This window comes from Delphinus delphis, chromosome 12, assembly GCF_949987515.2.
Source record: "Delphinus delphis chromosome 12, mDelDel1.2, whole genome shotgun sequence".
Classification (NCBI taxonomy): Eukaryota; Metazoa; Chordata; class Mammalia; order Artiodactyla; family Delphinidae; genus Delphinus; species Delphinus delphis.
Window position 1 is genome coordinate 6104279 of NC_082694.2, and position 18024 is coordinate 6122302.

The window sequence follows — 18024 nt, forward strand, 5'->3', positions numbered from 1 at the left end:
AGTGATGAAGATGAAACTGGTGAGGGAGTCAGGAGCCCAATCATAGAAAACCATGAAAAGGGGAGGAGCATCTGAAGCTGTCTGTGCAAGGGACCAAGGTGTGCATATTTGCCTTGGAGCACAATCTGTCTGGTTGCTGTGTGGGAAAGGATTAAAATGGGGGCAATCCTAACGACTAGGGAACAATTTAGGAAGTTATTTCCACACACTAAGGCTGCATAGAACATGAACTAAGGCAGTACACTGGGGATAACCAGAAGGGAACAAAAAACAGTGATTTTAAGCAGTTCTAATTCACAGCCTTAGTGACAAATTTGGACTATGGAGAGGGAACAGGACCGGTATGGTCCCAGCTTAGGGATGCAAAAGTGTCCTTAGATAGGAGATGGAATGCAAAGAAAATACAGAAGAATGATCAGATTTGAGGTTAAGATTAAAAAGTGGCTCTAGACATGGTGAATCTGGTGAGTTGTGTGATGGGAATGTCTACATGGAATGTATGTTAGGTTGTTGGATGAAGTATCTGGAGATGGGAGAAAGGAGAGTTTGGAGCCATCTGTGTGCGATGGTCCTATGAGCCTTCCACCTGAATGCAATCAAAGCAAGAACTGAAGATGACCATGGCTGAAACTGGGAACCCCTAAAATCTAAGACCCAAACCCAGAGAATGAGAACACAGTAATGATTACTAAGGAAAAGCCAGGGGGTGGGGAGATAAAGAATGAGTAAGTTTCAGAAGGGAGAGAAGATGAAGCTCTCAGCTCATGGGCACGTCCAGCAGCGATGGACACCACAAGAGATCAAAATCAGGATCAGGATTGGAAATGAATGTTAAATTTAGCAGCTGGGAAGCCAGTAGTAACTCAGCAACTATAGATCCAGTATGGTGATAGGGCAGAAACCATTGTATTGAGGAGTAATTTGGAATTGAAAAACAAAAGGAGACATTCCTGTTTTTCCAAATGTGGATACTTCAGAGCCTATGAGCATGGATGTTCTAACACCTGAACTTTCTCCTCTGGAACACCTCCAATCTCAAGGACCACCTCTACTCCTATGAGTCTTCAATTCTCCCTGCCACAAGCCAGATTTTGTCATTATCCAGAACTACTCTGTCCCTAAATTCTTAAAAATAAAAATATACCATTCTGGGGGGAACCTTCCAGATGGTGGAGGAGTAAGACATGGAAATCACCTTCCTCCCCACAAATACATCAAAAATACACCTACATGTGGAACAACTCCTACAGAACAACTACTGAACGCTGGCAGAAGACCTCAGACTTCCAAAAAGGCAAGAAAATCCCCACATGCTTGGGTAGGGCAAAAGAGAAAAGAAAAAACAGAGACAAAAGAATAGGGACGGGACCTGCCCCTTGGAGAGGGAGCTGTGAAGGAGGAAAAGTTTCCACACACTAGGAAGCCCCTTCACTGGTGGAGACGGGGGGTGGCGGGGGGGAAGCTTTGGAGCCACGGAGGAGAGTGCAGCAATAGGGGTGCAGAGGGCAAAGCAGAGAGATTCCTACACAGAGGACTGGTGCCAACCAGCACTCACCAGCCTGAGAGCCTTGTCTGTTCACCCGCCGGGGTGGGTGGGGGCTGGGAGCTGAGGCTCTAGCTTCGGAGGTCAGATCCCAGGGAGAGGACTGGGGTTGGCTGCGTGGACACAGCCTAAAGGCGGCTAGTGCACCACAGCTAGCTGGGAGGGAGGCCAGGAAAAATTCTGGAACTGCCTAAGAGGTGAGAGACCATTGTTTTGGGGTGTTTGAGGAAAGGGGATTCCTTCCCCGCTGCCCACAGAAGGCAGAGCACTGCCTAAATGAGCTCCAGAGGCGGGCGCAAGCCACGGCTATCAGCATGGACACCAGAGACGGACATGAGATGCTGAGGCTGCTGCTGCAGCCACCAAAAATCCTGTGTGCAAGCACAGGTCACTATCCACACCACCACCACCACCCTCTGCCCCGGGAGCCTGTGTAGCCTGCCACTGCCAGGGTTCCGTGATCCAGGGACAAGTACCCCAGGAGAACACATGGTGCGACTCAGGCTGTTGCAACGTTATGCTGGCCTCTGCCGCTGCAGGCTCGCCCCGCATTCCAATTATAACTACCTTACCCCTCTCTCCCCCCTGGTCTGAGTGAGCAAGAGCTCCCTAATCAGCTGCTGCTTTAACTCAGTCCTCTCTGGGCGGGAACAGATGCCTGAAGGTGACCTACACGCAGAGATGGGGCCAAGACCAAAGCTGTACCCTAGGAGCTGTGCGAACAAAGAAGAGAAAAGGAAATTTCCCTGTCCAGCCACAGGAGCAGCGGATTAAATCTCCACAATCAACTTGATGTACGCTGCATCTGTGGAACACCTGAATAGACAACGAATCATCCCAAAATTGAGGGAGTGGACTTTGGGAGCAACTGTAAACTTGAGTTTTACTATCTGTGACTGATTTGTTTCTGATTTTTATGTTTATCTTAGTTTAGTTTTTAGCCCTTGTTATCACTGGTGGACTTGTTTTATTGGTTTGGTGGCTCTCTCCTTTATTATTATTATTATTTTTTAATATTTTTATTTAAATAATTTTTTCATTTATTTATTTTTTTCTTCCTTTTTGTCTCACTTTTCTTCTGAGCTGTGTGGCTGACAGGGTCCTGCTGCTCCAGCCTGGTGTCAGGCCTGAGCCGCTGTGGTGGGAATCCCCATAAGGTTAATAGCTGATCTTTCAGCAGAAACTCTACAAGCCAGAAGGGGGAGGCAGACATATTTAAAGTGATGAAACGGAAAAACTTACAACCGAGATTACTCTAACCAGCAAGAATCTCAATCAGATTTGATGGAGAAAACAAAACCTTTACAGACAAGCAAAAGTGAAGAGAATTCAACACCACCAAACCAGCTTTACAACAAATGCTAAAGGAACTTCTCTAGGCGGGAAACACAAGAGAAGGGAAAGACCTACAAAAACAAACCAAGAACAATTAAGAAAATGGTAATAAGAACACACACACTAATAATTACCTTAAGTGTAAATGGATTAAGTGCTCCAACCAAAAGACATACAGTCTGAATAGATACAAAAACAAGACCCATATATATCCTCTCTAAAAGAGACCCACTTCAGACCTAGGGACACATACAGACTGAAAGTGAGGGGATGGAAAAAGATATTCCATGCAAATGAAAATCAAAAGAAAGCTGGAGTAGGCAATTCTCATATCAGACAAAATAGACATTAAAATAAAGACTATTACAAGAGACAAATAAGGACACTACATAATGATCAAGGGATCAATACAAGAAGAAGATACAACAATTGTAAATATTTATGCACCCAACACAGAAGCACCTCAATACATAAGACAAATGCTAACAGCCATAAAAGGGGAAGTCGACAGTAACACAAAAATAGTAGGGGACTTTAACACCTCACTTACACCAATGGACACATCATCCAAAATGAAAATAAATAAGGAAACACAGCTTTAAATGACACATTAAACAAGATGGACTTAATTGATATTTATAGGACCTTCCATCCAAAAACAACAGAATACACTTTCTTCTCCAGTGCTCATGGAACATTCTCCAGGATAGATCATATCTTGGGTCACAAATCAAGCTGTGGTAAATTTAAGAAAATTGAAATCGTATCAAGCATCTTTTCCGACCACAATGCTATGAGACTAGATATAAATTACAGGAAAAAAACTGTAAAAAATACAAACACATGGAGGCTAAACTAGACACTACTAAATAACTAAGAGATCACTGAAGAAATCAAAGAGGGAATCAAAAAATACCTAGAAACAAATGACAATGAAAACACGATGACCGAAAACCTATGGGATGTAGCAAAAGCAGTTCCAAAAGGGAAGTTTATAGCACTACAATCCTACCTCAAGAAACAAGAAAAATCTCAAATAAACAACCTAACCTTACACCTAAAGCAATCAGAGAAAGAAGAACAAAAAATACCCAAGGTTAGCAGAAGGAAAGAAATCATAAAGATCAGATCAGAAATAAATGAAAAAGAAATGAAGGAAACAGTTGCAAAGATCAATAAAACTAAAATCTGGTTCTTTGAGAAGATGAACAAAATTGATAAACTATTAGCCAGACTCATCAAGAAAAAAAGGGAGAAGACTCAAGTCAATAGAATTAGAAATGAAAAAGGACAAGTAACAACTGATGCTACAGAAATACAAAGGATCATGAAAGATTACTACAAGCAACTATATGCTAGTAAAATGGACAACCTGGAAGAAATGGACAAATTCTTAGAAAAGCACAGCTTTCCGAGACTGAACTGGGAAGAAATAGAAAATATGAACAGACCAATCACAAGCACTAAAATTGAAACTGTGATTAAAAATCTTCCAACAAACAAAAGCTCTGGACCAGATGGCTTCACAGGAGAATTCTATCAAACATTTAGAGAAGAGCTAACACCTATCCTTCTCAAACTCTTCCAAAATACAGCAGAGGAAGGAACATACCCAAACTCATTCTATGAGGCCACCATCACCCTGATACCAAAACCAGAAAAAGATGTCACACACACACAATAGAAAACCACAGGCCACTATCACTGATGAACATAGATGCAAAAATCCTCAACAAAATACTAGCACATTAAAAGGGTCATACACCATGATCAAGTGGGTTCTATCCCAGGAATACAAAGATTCTTCCATATATGCAAATCAATCAATGTGATACACCATATTAACAAACTGAAGGATAAAAATCATATGATCATCTCAGTAGATGCAGGAAAAATTTTTGACAAAATTCAACACCTATTTATAATAAAAACTCTCCAGAAAGTAGGCATAGAGGGAACCTACCTCAACATAATAAAGGCCATATATGACAAACCCACAGCCAACATCGTTCTCAATGGTGAAAAACTGAAACCATTTCCTCTAAGGTCAGGAACAAGACAAGGTTGCCGACTCTCACCACTATTATTCAACAGAGTTTTGGAAGTTTTAGCCACAGCAATCAGAGAAGAAAAAGAAATAAAAGGAATCCAAATCAAAAAAGAAGTACAACTGTCACTGTTTGCAGATGACATGATACTATACATAGAGAATCCTAAAGATGCTACCAGAAAACTACTAGAGCTAATCAATGAATTTGGTAAAGTTGCAGGATACAAAATTAATGCACAGAAATCTCTTGCATTCCTATACACTAATGATGAAAAATCTTAAAGAGAAATGTAGGAAACACTCCCACTTACCACTGCAACAAAAAGAATAGAATACCTAGGAATAAACCTACCTAAGGAGACAAAAGACCTGTATGCAGAAACTATAAGACACTGATGAAAGAAATTAAAGACGATACAGACAGATGGAGAAATATACCATGTTCTTGGATTGGAAGAATGACCATTGTGAAAATGACTATACTACCCAAAGCAATCTACAGATTCAGTGCAATCCCTATCAAACTACCAATGGCATTTTTCACAGAACTGGAACAAAAAATTTCACAATTTGTATGGAAACACAAAAGACCCCGAATAGCCAAAGCAATCTTGAGAAAGAAAAATGGAGCTGGAGGAATCAGGCTTCCTGGCTTCAGACTATACTACAAAGCTACAGTAATCAAGACAGTATGGTACTGGCACAAAAACAGAAATATAGATCAATGGAACAGGATAGAAAACCCAGATATAAACCCATGCACATATGGTTACCTTATCTTTGTCAAAGGAGGCAAGAATATACAATGGAGTAAAGACAGCCTCTTCAATAAGTGATGCTGGGAAAACTCGACAGCTACATGTAAAAGAAAGATATTAGAACACTTCCTAATGCTGTATACAAAAATAAATCATATGCCATCACGGCGAGGAGGAGATTATCAACAGAACCAAAAAGTATATAAGAATACACCTGTGAAATGCACCCTGTCTATGTGATAGATTTGTATTAATCTGCAGGTTCATCAGTATCTCTGGGACAGTGACAGATGAAAAGGAGACATCAGTCAGGGCCAAGTGCCTGAGGAAGAAGTACATGGGGTTGTGGAAGCAAGAGTCCAGCCTGATGAGCAGAGGATGAGCATGTTCTCCAGCACCGTGGTCAGGTACATGCCCAGGAACAGGGCAAAGAACACGCCCTGCTGCTCTGGAAGGGTGGGGAGCCCCAGGAGGAGGAACTCGGACACACTGCTGTGGTTCTCCCTCCTCATGCCGTTCTTATCTCTGCTGGGAATGAATAGAAACTGGAAATGTCAGGAACTCAGACATACTGAGCATAGCAACTACCATATGGTCACATACTTTCTCCAAGTCGCTGTGTCACTGTATAGACAAATCTCACTGCATTGCACTCACACGTTGGTGCCTCATCCAGTCTGGTGAGAACAGTGAAATGTGATTTGTCTGAACACTGACACGGTCACTTGGAGACATCATTCAAACATCAATGGAAGAAACATCAATCAAACTCTTCAGCTGAAATCAGGAAGACCTCATTCTTTTTTTAATAGAGTGAAGACACTACGATAGACCTTAGGGGGGAGAGTAATAAATAATACACAGTCCCTTCCGTGGCTTTATAGCCAGACAGCTCATGTGTATGTGTCTGTCTTGCACACACAAACACACACACACACCACTGAAAGCATTATTGGGAAAGTAATGTACCATGTACAGAATAAGTGCTGAACACATAAACTCACTTCTTATCATTAGAATGACAAGAAGGAAGGAAGGAAGGGAGGAAGAGAGGAGAAAAGGGAACATTATGGCAATCCCTCAGAAACTTAAACATAGAATTACCATATGATCCAGAAATTTCACTTCTGATAATATATCCAAAAGAACTGAAAGCAGGGGCCAAAGAGATATTTGTACATCCATGTTTAAAGCAGCATTATTCACAAGAGCCGAATGATGGTAACAATCTGTGTCCATTGAAAAATGAATGGATAAACAAAATGTGGTCTGTACATACAATGGAATATTATCCAGCCTTAAAAAGGAAAGAAATCCTGACACATGCTACAACACGGATGAACCTTGAAGCCATTATGCTAAGTAGAATCAGCCAGTCACAAAAGTGTAAATACTGTAAGATTCCACTTATATGAGATTCCTAGAATAGTCAAATTCATAGAGACAAAAAATAGAATGGTGGTTGCCCGGGGCTTGGGGGTGGGGAGGAAAATGAGGCGTTATTGTTCAGTGGGTACAGAGTTTCCATCTGGGAAGATAAAAAAGTTCTGGTTGTACAGCAAGGTGAATGTACTTAATACCACAGAGCTGTACACTGAAAAATCATTGAAATGCTAAATTTTATGTTATACATATTTTAGCACAATAAAACATTGTTAATTTAGAAAAAATATACCATTCTGATGATAATTTCTTATTATTCCACCTGTTTCTTTCTTTTATTTTAACTAAGTAATAATATCTAGTATTTATTTATTAAGTAATTACTATGTACCCACACTGAACTAAGGGCTTAGTGGATAGATTATTTCAATTACTCTTCCAAACAATTCTATGAGGCCATGTCTCCCAGACTGGATTTGTTTCGGAAAAAAAAAAAAAAATTCTAGCTCTTTTAAGCAGAAAAGGATTTAAAACAGAACCTTAGGTGCTGAAGCACAATGCAGAACGAGTTCGCATGATAGCTGCTTCCTCCACCACCATGCTGATGGTGGGAATCGAGACTTTGAGATATACCACCTGCAAGTCAGGGACCGGGAGTTGCCACTTACACAACTGCAGCAAGTGAAGTCCCAGCACGTTTGCTGGAGCCACAACAACAATAAGTCAGAAGACATGCCTACTGCTTCTCAGCTCCCACGAAGCTGGAGACTGGGCCCCGGAACACTGTGGCAGAAAGCCCACATCCAGTAGAAAAGCAGATCACCATACTCACTTCAGCTTTTCAGTGAAGCCAGCTGGAGAAACTGTACCACATCCAGAACCTTAGCTATAGGTTAGGAAAACGTGGGGTGTGGTTCTGGGTGCTTTGTTCTTATTTTTTTATCAATAGCCTTGCAACCTCTATAATATGAAGAGCCACCCCGTGGATGGGGAGCCTGTGCCCACCACAGCCATCATGTGATACGGTGAACTTTCTAGCTATCCAGCCCATTTTTCCATCTTAACCTGGATCAGTCCTTGGACCCCTCTAATTTCTCCTAATCACCGGTATCCTTCAGGCATCATTTCCTTTCCTGTCCCACCTAGACTCACGTGGCCATCACTTGAATGATCTCCTTTTAAGTCCTCAAGTCAAGGATTAAGGAAACCCTTCATCCTTCCAGTGTATTTATCCAGAGAAACCCCATGCTGAGTTCATCCTGCCATCCCCCTCCTACACCCCTACAACCAGATGAGCACGACAGGAGCTAAACACACAAACATAAACAAATCCATGGTCCTCACCGTAGAAAGTCTTTGCATCTCCTTCAACTCTCTCTCCCACCTGCTCGCCTGTCTGCTCTTTCACACTCTCCACATCACATCTCCTTCCACTTGACAGGGACAATCAGGGGCAGCAGGAATGAGCTCCCTCCCCCTGCTCACCCTCCCCTTCCCCCCCATTCTATCCCCGTTCTACTTCACATGCTCTCTTGATGATCCCCGCTTCCTAACTCAATTTCTGAAATAGCCTAACGATCAACGTGGCACCATACTCAAGCCCTTCCAGCTGATTCACCACATGAGGATTTCACTGAAAGCATGCCCATCGACAGGTGAATGAATAAAGAAGACGTGGTACATATATACAATGGAATGCTACTCAGCCATTAAAAAATGTCATTTGTAGCAAATGGATGGACCTAGAGATTATCATGCCGAGTGAAGTAAGTCAGACAGAGAAAGACAAATATTGTATGCTATCATTTATATGTGGAATCTAAAACATGATACAACCAAACTTATTTACAAAACAGAAAGAGACTCACAGACATAGAAAACAAACTTATGGTTACCAAAGGGGAAAGAGGGGTGGGGAGGTGGGGGGAGGGATGAATTAGGAGTTTGGGACTAGCGGATACAAACGATCATATATAAAAGAGATACACAAAGTCCTACTGTAGAGCACAGGGAACCATATTCAATATTCTGTAATAAACCATAATGGGAAAGAAAAAAATTAGCATAAAATAAAATACACGATAAGGGCATTCATTGACACTTTCCTTGTGAGAGGGGAAAACAGAAACAAGCTAAATGAATGTGAAATACATAACAGAGAGGACTGACAAAGGCAAAAATTGGTGCTTTGAAAGGAGTAATAGAACTGACTGCAAATCTTTTATAAGACTAATCAAGTGAGAAGGAGAAAGAGAGTGTGTGTGTGTGAGAGAGAAAGAGAGACAGAGACAGAGAGAAACATATTGTAATGGGGATAAAAGATGAACCTTACTACACAAGCAGACATTAAAAGCAGAGAAATGATAAACCATTTCATGCCAGAGCCTTTGAAACGTTTAATGAAATGAACAATTTCCTAGAAAACCATCCTACAAAAACCCATTCAAGAATAAATAAGAAATTTGTATAATCCTATCACCGTTAAAGAAATTGAAACAGTACATAGAAACCTTCCCACAAAGAGTACTCATGACCCAGATGGTTGTACTGGCAAATGCTAACAAGCAGAGCTGGGAGAGAACTAATTCAGATATTAAATACCTCGCCTGTGCACCTCTGTGCCCAGGATTATGCCTTTGCCATTATTGTCTGCCAGTGCAATCAAGCAAAGAGAAGGTTTGCAGGTGAAAACACAAGGTGCAGGAAGGTGAGTATAGGATGCCCTGTTTCCATAAAAAAAGAAAGGACTAGGAGGTATAGTTTTATTTGCTTGCATGGCATTACACAAGAATAATGCAAGGTCTGCAAGAAACCAATTACAGCAGCCACATGTCATGGAAGGTGAGATGGGCCTGGGCAAATATGAATCAGGAGTGGGAAGGGGACTTTCCGGGGCATGCCTTCTGATACTTCGTGATTCCTGAACCCTATGTGTGTACTACCCATTCAAAGAAACTACTTATCAATCTTAATTAAAAAGAATAATGAAGGATAGTCTGAAAAGTAAGAATAATTGGGGGAGGGGTGGATTCCAATAATAAGCTATGACCAAGCTCTAATAACTACAAATTAAAAAAATAAGTAATTAACAGCGTTAAATTATCCATAGCAATTAGCTAACAAATCTTACGTACACAAATCTCTCTCTTTACCAGTTCTGCTTCAAAAGGTACAGCTTAAACTAAAAAAACAAGTAGGTTTTAAAGAAGAGGAAGGAAAATATCAATAGGAAATTTTTTTTGTTTTACCTTATACCACTTTACTGAATCCAAATGAAAACTGTTTGGGAAGTTCAGAGGACATATAAGAATGTCATCTCTTCCAACGTATAAAATCTGTTTGTACTCATCTGGCACATGCGGTTGACTGTTTCCAGAAGTACCACACCAATGTTTTTTAAATACAGTGAGGTTGACTTGCATTCTGGGACAGGTGTTTGTATCACTGTAAGAAAACAACAGATTGAAACCTCATAAACTCAAACAGTCACAAAACCAAATAATTCTGTTTATCTCCAAATATTTCCAAATCCTCTTCCAAGCACTGTGGAAACCCTCTGCCTCAAACAAGACAGCATACATCTCACAAGTCATTCATTACGAAAGGAAAAACGATGTATTTGGATGGTGGAAACACGGGAGGACATCTTAACCAAATGGTCAAAATGAACATCACCAAGCAGGGACACGCGGATGCTAGGTGTCTCTGAGTGTGCTGTCTGAAGAGAATGCAAACCACTTCCATAGCATTCCAGCCAAGAAGGCTCAGCCTGAACCGACTCATGAAGAAATATCTGGCAAACCCAAATTAAGAGATACAATATAAAATAATTGTCTGTACTTCTTAAAAATGTCAATGTCACACACACAAAACAGGCTGAAGATCTGTTCCAGATGAAAAGAGATTAAAAGTACATGACAACCAAATGCAATGCAGTGATCTTGGATTCAATCTTCCACAGGAAAAGGAAGAAAAACATTTATAAAAGTCATCATTGAGAAGATTGAGAAAATTAGAATACAAATTGGTTACTAGATAAAGTATTGTGTGATGGTTAAATTTCCTGAATGTGATAACTATTCTAATATAACTAAGAGAATATTCTTGCTGAGAGGAAAGACACATTGAAATATTAAGGGGTAAAGGGACCTGATGCATACAACTGAGATGATTTGGAATAAAATGGTTTAGAAAAAATACCGTGTGTAACATACACAGGGGATGATGGGGAAAATGTGGCAAAATGTTAAATAATAGAAATCTAGATAAAGGGTAGGCAGGAGCCCTTTATACAATTCTTGCAAATGTGATATGAATTTGAATTATTTCAAAGTAAAAATATACAGTTTACTAAACATGTATCATATCTATATATTAAAGATTTGTGAGAATTCATGTTTATTTTCTTCCATGACAGACAGTATTGATGTCTACGTTCTAGGAAAGATTATTTTGCCCCATTTCACAGCTCCCATATTTAAATATTTTAAATCCAGCCTGTGATCCAGCAATCCCACTCCTGGGTATATATCCGGAGAAAACCATAATTCAAAAAGATACATGCACCCCAGTGTTCATTGCAGCACTATTTACAAAAGCCAAGACATGAAAGCAACCTAAATGTCCATCAACAGAGAAACAGATAAAGAAGATGTGCTATACACACACACACACACACACACACACACACACACACAATGGAATATTACTCAGCCATAAAAAAGAATGAAATAATGCCATTTGCAGCAACATGGATGGACCTAGAGATTGTCATACTGAGTGAAGTAAGTCAGACAGAGAAAGACAAATATCATATGATATTGCTTATGTGTGGAATATAAAAAAAATGGTACAAGTGAACTTATTTACAAAACAGAAATAGAGTTACAGATGTAGAAAACAATCTTATGGTTACCAGGGGAAAGGGGGGGAGAGGGATAAATTGGGAGATTGGGATTGACATATACACACTACTATATATAAAACAGATAACTAATAAAGACCTACTGTATAGTACAGGAAACTCTCTACTCGGTACTATGTAATGACCTATATGGGAAAAGAGTCTAAAAAGGAGTGGACATACATATGACTGATTTACTTTGCTGTACAGCAGAAAGTAACACAACATTGTAAATCAATTATACCCCAATAAAGATAAGTAAAAATGAAGTCCCAGTTAGAATAAAAAATAAATAAATCCAGCCTGGACGTCCAGACAGATTTGTGCGGCATACGATCTCCAACTCTGGTTAATGAATAACCTGGAGGAAAGAGGAGAGCAGACCCCCTCAAGACGTCAGCAGCCGGTCTGCAGAGTGAGTGAAATTTTGGGGAAGGGGCTACTGGCACTTCCACCTGTGCCACTGAGTAACCATGTACTTCGAGTCAATCACACGGAAATGAGGAATCTGGCAGGAATCAGAGAAGGACATGGCCATCCTGAAACACAGAAAGAGGCTGGCAAATACCGAGGAACCGCAAGAGAGGGAGGATGCAGCTACGTTCCTGGAGTACCTACTTCACACATGAGCTGGGGTCATTTTAACTTCTACCCTATCTGGCCGACATTACTCCCACTTTACAGATAAGCAAGCCAAGGCTCGTGGAGGTCAAATGACTCATGAAGGTCATGCACATTAGCAAAGGGGGATAAGAAAATTGGGGCCCTCAGCCAAAATGTGGTCCACAGATGTGTTTTAATTAGGACACATGCACAAAGCTTATTGGAAAGTTAACCACACACACACCCATACAGACACATTCCAATTTCCAGGTTACCTTGAAATTTTGGAAGATGGACTTGAACTGCTGCATAGACTGCCACCTTTGGTGTGACATACGCTTTCTGGCTCACCACAGTGCCAACCAGGCTCAACTATCTCCCACCAGACCTTTGTCACTTACTTACATTACTAGCATAAGGCTTAGCATGGGGTCTAGAACATACTGGGTGCTTGGTCACTGTTAAATTCCTATAGCAGAACCCTTACAAAAAGTGCTTGAAGAAGGCTTATACCTATCTGGATGTACCACCTGTCGCAAAAACTTCTGGCATTCCAAGAAAGAAGGCAGCAATCATGTTGGAATTAAACAGGCTTCGTAAGCTGGCCTTGGACATCATCTCAATAGGAAAAGATGCATTTCACGGTCCAGCAACTGATTTACAAATCTCTTCTGCTTAAAAGTCTGTTCATTGAAACCACCTCGTAACAATTACAAATCTATATTCTTCTCATTGTTTTCTACATATTATATATATATACACATATATATATAAATATAAATATAAATATATATATATATATATATATATATAAATGAGAGAGACAGTTCTCATGAATGAGGAACTTACTTTGTATCACAGTAGTAGATCCCAGAGTCCTCCCCTTTCACAGGGAGAAACAAAATCCAGTTTTGGTCCTGGTGGATTCGAGACTGTATGTTTTTGGATACTGGGATTTTTCTAGGATATTTATACCATGTTGCATCTACCTTCCCAGATGTTGGCAGAGGGTATATGCAGTGAAAAGCCGTAGGCTGGCCCACTGACACAGTATCCTGCATACTCACGTCCTCGCAAGCATCTAGGGAAAGAAAGGAAAAAAATAATCACAACCGAGAGCGCTAGTGTTGGTTATGATTAGTTTCCACAAACACCTCGATTTTCTTGCTGATTTGAAATTTTATGTGAGAGTTTTCTCAGTATGGGAGTTGCTGATGTGAAAGCATGACCTGAAGTCCTTCACATCTGTCCATAAGAGGGAATTTACTCGGTCCTCCCCCTCAACAAGTGATCTCCCCATTTGGAATGAGTCCCCTCTTTCCCTTCTAAGACCCTCAATTCCTTCATCTTCCTCCTTCAGTGTAAACGTTCCTATTCCGAGCCCCACTTGACCTGTTTTCCTTCTGCTCTGCTACCCGGTTAATTCGTCCGTCCCCAATAAAAGGTGTAAGTATCTCCTCCCCCAAAGGATTGTTAAACAATTCCGCTCGCTTTAAAGTTCGTTTCTAACAAATTGCTTAGTGTTTCTTGGAAGTAATTTGTTCCGTGGCTGGTTTCTTTGCTATTACCTTGGGTCTAACATGTCCGTTTGACATATAAAGTAGACGGTATTATAGATCTATTTGAGCATTTTAACTCGAGCCTTGACTTGCAAATTTGCCCATCTCCTACCCCTCTTCAAGTCACTTCAAAGCTCGAAGGGGATGCTTGGGGCTGAGCGTCTCCCGCGGGATTTTGCCTGGACCCCTGGGGCGAGTGTCACCGGCCAGGCTCCGGTCTCACGTGATCCCCCAGGAGGTCTGCACAGGGGCTCGCCCAGAGCGGCAGGGTGGCAGAGAGGGAGGGGGGCCACTGAGATCCGAACCAACCGAACGTACCTGCTCTGATAAATCGTGGAAGAGCGGTGCACACGACGCAGAGCAGCAACAATGGCATTCCCCTACAGGCTGCGAGGAAGAAAGACGGAGGTGTGGAAAGGGGCGCAGCGGGCGGAGCGCGCCCTCCCGCGGCACGAGGCCAGGGTTCTGCGACCTCTGAATATCAGCTAGAGATCCCAGCTAGGCTTTTGACCTTTCCTGCTCCATGAGGAGACCTCCAACTTTGGCCCCAGATGTATCCGGACGCGCCCCCAAAGACGGCTCCCTCCCTTGCCCCACCCTTGCTCCGAGCGCCCACCTCCAGAATCCGGGGGGAGAGGCATCAGTGGGAGGGGTCGGGAGGGGCCGGAGGCGCAGTGTGGGCATCGGGGCGGGTACCCTCTTCCACGCTGCCCGGTCGCCTCCTTTGGGGGCGCAGGGACATCCCCTTCTGCCACGCAGCTCGCCGCCCGGCCCGCCTCAGCCCGCGGCCCCTGTTCCCCGTGGTGGCGCCCGAGTGCCCACCGTGCGTCGCGCGTAGCCTTCCCTGCGCGTCCTTGGCCTCAGGTTCTTCCTGGGCCTGGCCGTCTAAACGGAAACCTGCTCACTCGGGAGAAGGCAGCTTAGGCCTATATGGCAAAGGCCGGCAGGAAAAGAGGGAGGAAGACGGGCCGGCAGTGGACGCGGGCTCCACACCTTCTTCCACAGACGGAGTCCGCTCCCCCAAGGTCGCCCAGCCGGTCAGGGGCCGCCCGGGAGTCCCGATCGCCGCCCGCCGCCCACTCGCGCACATTTTTGCCATCTCCTCGTCCCGCCCGCGCCCTGCTCAGCTGCAGACTCCGCGAGCCGGGTGTGTACCTGCAGAACTGGATCGGAGCGCGCAGGAACTCGTAGAAAGTGGAGACTGACAGCCCGGGACTGAGTCCTGTCGTGGCATTTCCGTACCAGGCTAGTTCCTCACTACGATGGGCGGGGCAGCCCTACCTTCCCGGTGCTAGCTTAGGAAGGAGCGTGCCATCGCACTAGGAAGTGGGTTCTAGTTCATCGCACTAGGAAGAAGGCTTTGTGCCGGATTTTCTGGCAGCTAAGAAGTCCTCCATCCCCATTAATTGTCTGCTGAAATCTATTCCAAATTGTGCCACCAAATGAACTATTCCTTCCTTTCCGAACTCCATTCGAGCAGTTATTACATGCCCTGCATTGGCCTGTATAGAATGCCCCCGGAGTAGACGCCGACCCAGATGGCTTTTAAGTGATATTATTTATCTGCCTGGGTCGTGCTGTTAACTTCTGTAAAGCAGGCATCCCACGGGGATCCTCAAATACCCGGAGCAGGAAAACTCTTCCTGTCTGAAACTTCCAACTCTGACAACATCAACAGGGACTTGTTGCCCTGGCCATCAGGAGACACCCAGAGACATCCCGGAGGACACTGAGACTTAGAAAAAAATAGAAAATGTAATCTCCATTCAACAGATTTCTGGCCAAGCTATTTCTGGTGGTCCTTGTGGGATTCCCAAAAGCGAGAAAAGCAGCCATTAGCAGCAAGGGGAGATGACAGCAAAGCTTTCTGTGACCAGCTGGAAGCCAGTGGTTTGCAAATTTCTACACTCTTAAAAATTATTGAGGATTCCAAAGTGGTTTTGTTTATGTGGTTTATATCTGTCGATATTTACTATGTTAGAAATTAAACTGGAAAGCGTTTGAAACATTTATTTTCTTATTTACTTAAAATAACAATAAACTCTCTACACATTAATATAAATCTCATACATTTTATGAAAAATAACTCTACTTTTCAAAACAGACTTATTGAGACAAGTGGTATTGTTCTACACACCTCTACATACCCATACTTAGTGTTTGGAAATCTCTTATTTAATGTTTAATTTAACAGAAGACAGTTGGATTCTCATATCCAGTCTCTTATGATGTTACATGTCATGTAGCCTCTGAGAAAGTCCACTGTCCACTGGTGAGGGAATGAGAGTAAAAAAGACAGAGAAGGTCTTAATATTACGATGAAAATGGTTTTGGTTTCAGGGATCTTTTTAAAAGACCTCAGGGAGCCCTAGGGCTCTCTACTCTGAGGCCCCCTTGGTAAGCCAGAAGTGGAGATCTTTATTACTTTTCCCCTGGCATCAGCATTAAGTGAGGTTCCTCCGTACTTACACGTTTTGCAAGGTTTATGCCCCCAAACTAGCATTACTATAAAAGATACCAAGTGACTCGCATACAGAACTATTGTTATAAGCAGTGTTGAAAGTTATTCCTAAATCTTTTTTGTTGTCTTGTTCAGTTTCTACCTTATAAATAGAGGAATCTGTGTCCTATCCTGTTTTGTATAGTTTGAGGAAAAACTTGCATGCCAAGTCCAATCAGTATAGTTGCTCCAAAGCTTAGGAAGTTAAGACGGGCGTGCCAGCCCTCCTGCATGCCTCCCTCTGATGGGACACTGCTGACACTTCACTTTGTCGGTGAGGCTATGGTCGCGAAACTTGCACTTCCAGAGATGGTTTCTGTACCAAATGTCTTTCCCGGTACTGGCGGAATGAACTGCTTGGCTCTGAGGGCAGAACTGACTTGGGGATTGCAACCTTTGCAATTAAAAACAATAGAAAATCAAAACCTTTACTGCAGGTTCTCAACTACTCTGAAAAATCAGAGAAACTGGAGAACATTGTTTGCTAATGAGAAAGGGGAAGGAAGGAATCCAAACAGGTTTGCTTTGTTCTGGCGACGAGAAATGCTGCTTTATGCCAAAACTTCCTCAATTCATTCACTTTATTCTTCCTCTCTGATTTTCACTTTTTAAATTTTCTATTTAAATGGGCGTCAGCAATAGCTAACAGCTAAATAATTCAATAAGTCATAAGTCATATAAGCAAGACCCAGCCTCAGAAATCATAATTACCAAGTTTCCTGTGTATATCTCTCCCACCCTCCAGACTCACCAACCTAAACTTGTTTATCATTCTGACGTGTGTGTGTGTGTGTTGTGTGTGTGTGTCTTCCTTAAGCAATATATTGTTGTGTAGGGTTTTTTAACGTTTATATAAAAAGTACTAGATACTTATGCAACGTTTTATTTCATTCAATATTATATTTGTGACATTCAAATATTTTGAGAAGTGTAATTCTAGTTCACTCAAGGTAACTACTATATTGTATTCTATTGTATGAATATTCCACAATTTATGTATCTATCTCCTTTGGATATTTAAGTTGGATATTTAAATATCAAATTTATGTTTTGCTTTAAAAATAGTGCTGCTGTGAAGATTTTTGTAATGTCCTCTTGTGTGGGTTTTTTTTTTTTTTTTTTTGCTGTACGCGGGCCTCTCACTGTTGTGGCCTCTCCCGTTGCGGAGCACAGGCTCCGGACGTGCAGGCTCAGCGGCCATGGCTCACGGGCCCAGCCGCTCCGCGGCATGTGGGATCTTCCCAGACCGGGGCACGAACCCGTGTCCTCTGCGTCGGCAGGCGGACTCTCAACCACTGCGCCACCAGGGAAGCCCTTGTGTGGGTTTTTGAGAGATTGTCCAGTGAGTGAAAATGCAGGATCACTGGGTAGATGCATCTTCAACTATACT

The 18024-nt window shown here is 42.3% G+C and overlaps 1 protein-coding gene across 1 annotated transcript in view; it reads right to left on the reverse strand.

Annotated features, from left to right (window-relative positions):
* The window catches only part of IL1RL2 (interleukin 1 receptor like 2), a 46365-nt gene extending 30997 nt beyond the window's left edge, over window positions 1-15368 (reverse strand). The window contains exons 1-4 of the mRNA XM_060027662.1: window positions 15290-15368; window positions 14453-14521; window positions 13425-13656; window positions 10318-10513 (exon numbers count right to left, since the gene is read on the reverse strand). Of these exons, the coding sequence (XP_059883645.1) occupies window positions 10318-10513; window positions 13425-13656; window positions 14453-14521; window positions 15290-15368 (576 nt within the window). The remainder of the gene's footprint in view (window positions 1-10317; window positions 10514-13424; window positions 13657-14452; window positions 14522-15289) is intronic.
* Window positions 15369-18024: the final 2656 nt, after the last annotated feature.